The sequence below is a fragment of the Silurus meridionalis genome, chromosome 25 (assembly GCF_014805685.1).
Source record: "Silurus meridionalis isolate SWU-2019-XX chromosome 25, ASM1480568v1, whole genome shotgun sequence".
Lineage (NCBI taxonomy): Eukaryota > Metazoa > Chordata > Actinopteri > Siluriformes > Siluridae > Silurus > Silurus meridionalis.
This window is the reverse complement of record NC_060908.1, coordinates 630,001-632,500: the sequence shown is the minus strand read 5'-3', so window position 1 is coordinate 632,500 and position 2,500 is coordinate 630,001. Positions and strand designations below refer to the sequence as shown.

Genomic DNA, 2,500 nt, shown 5'->3' with positions numbered 1-2,500 from the left:
CTACGTCATTAATCACAGCTACCGTCACTAATCACAGCTACACCTCACTAATCACAGCAACACGTCACTAATCACAGCTACCGTCACTCATCACATCTACCGTCACTCATCACATCTACACATCATTAATCACAGCTACATCACTAATCACAGCTACCGTCATTAATCACATCTACATCACTAATCACAGCTACACGTCATTAATCACAGCTTCCGTCACTAATCACAACTACGTCACTAATCACATCTACATCACTAATCACAGCTACACGTCACTAATCACAGCTACACATCACTAATCACAACTACATGTCATTAATCACAGCAACACATAATTAATCACAGCTACACATCACTAATCACAACTACCGTCACTAATCACAACTACCGTCACTAATCACAACTACCGTCACTAATCACAGCTACACGTCACTAATCACAGCAACATGTCATTAATCACAGCTACACATCACTAATTACAACTACACATAATTAATCACAGCTACGTCACTAATCACAGCTACATCACTAATCACAGCTACATCACTAATCACAACTACACATAATTAATCACAGCTACATGTCACTAATCACAACTACACATAATTAATCACAGCTACGTCACTAATCACAACTACACATAATTAATCACAGCTACATGTCACTAATCACAACTACACATAATTAATCACAACTACACGTCACTAATCACAGCTACACGTCACTAATCACAACTACACATAATTAATCACAACTACACGTCACTAATCACAGCAACACGTCATTAATCACAACTACCCATCACTTATCAGTTGACAGAGACTGACAGCAAGCTAATTAGCGATTAGGATCTTTTAAAGCTACATCATGTGCTAGTTGAGCCAAACAGCACTTCCTGTGCTCTAATGCTAATGTGTAAAAATAACAGAAGAACGTTTTATCTAACATCAGTTTTGTCTGAAACAGGCTTCCCCTAGTGGTCGTGTGATAGATTTGAGATCAGTGTAAGTAACAGAGATCAGCTTTAATGATTACCGCTAGGATTTTGTCTCCGATCTGCAGCCGGCCGTCTTTATGTGCTGCTCCACCTTCAATTATTTTAGTGACGTAGATGCTGTTATCCCCGGGAATGTGCTGATTACCAACACCGCCTGCTATACTGAACCCCAGACCTGACAGAGAGAGAGAGAGAGAGAGAGAGAGAGAGAGAGAGATGGCAGAAATAATAACACTGTGTCCCACAAGGTTCTCTTTTAGGCCAACTTTTGTTTCTCCTTCTCTTATGTTCAGCTTCTCAGCCTGGTTCTAGAAACAACATTAATACGAGTTGGTATGAAAAGGTTTGGAGATTCGCTCTGTTAACAAGAATGTACTTTCCACACGATCACCTTTAAAATAGTCCCCTTACACAGTAATACAGTGCTTCCAGCATTCTTCTGGAACATGTTCATGAAGTGTGAAGCATGAAGTGAAACATGAAGCATGTAGTGTGTCAAGCACCTTCTGCAATTTCCGCCAGATCGCCGCAACAGTGAAAAAAAGCCAAGCTGGATCTTCATCTTCAGGAAGATAAAGTCTGCATGTGTCATCATGCACAAGCGAGTTAAAGGTCTTCTTGATCTCTTGTCATCTTTTTTCATGTTTGCTCTATGTTCTAATGTTTCTGATGAAATTGTATATGTGGTGATGCTTGTGGGTCAGAATAGCATCAGTTCCACTATTATCCACTACAAACTTTTTGATACCACCTCATAGTACTAATAATAAAAACAGAAAGGGTTCCTCACTGGGTTCCTGGAGCTTTTATTGCAGTAGAACTGTTTCTACACACTAATACCTCAATCTAAACTTTATATGCTAAGTGTATACACACACACAAACTTTCAAAACCTTTGGGTCCTTTGATGAGTTTGATCTCGGTGACCTTCTCGGCGATGGGTTTCCTGCGCAGGACGTAGAGACGGACGATGGCTCCGGCTTCCTTCAGAGCCTCGACGGCTTGACTGTGACTCACCTCACGCACATCTGCATCGTTCACAAACAGGATACTGTCGTTCACCCTGAGAGAGAATGAGAGAGAGAGAGAGAGAGAGAGAGAGAGAGAGAGAGAGGAAAAGAGAGACAGGGGAGGTGTTTAATATTAGAAAAATATTAACTATAACGTTCATATCACATATTTAATTTAAAAAAATAAGGTTCAGGTGTGCAGGTGTGTGTGTGTGTGTCTGTGTTATACCTCAGCCTCCCGTCCTGAGCTGCTGCTCCTCCCGGGATGATTTTGGTGATGAAGATACTTGGATCGTCTCCTACATGAGGATTATCTGTACCACCTGCTATACTGAAACCCAGACCTGAGTTCCCCTACACACACACACACACACACACACACACACACACACACACACACACACACACACAATAATAATAATAATAATAATAATAATAATAATAATAATCCCTGTGTTAAATGGATAAAAAACAGAATGATTTGTAAATCTCA

At 40.4% G+C, this 2,500-nt stretch overlaps 1 protein-coding gene across 1 annotated transcript in view; it reads right to left on the bottom strand.

The window, feature by feature from the left end:
* The window catches only part of LOC124378835 (disks large homolog 4), a 43,246-nt gene that overhangs the window by 8,198 nt on the left and 32,548 nt on the right, over window positions 1-2,500 (bottom strand). Inside the window, 3 exon segments of the mRNA XM_046838618.1 lie at window positions 1,036-1,172; window positions 1,891-2,060; window positions 2,237-2,361. Coding sequence (XP_046694574.1) covers window positions 1,036-1,172; window positions 1,891-2,060; window positions 2,237-2,361 — 432 coding nt within the window.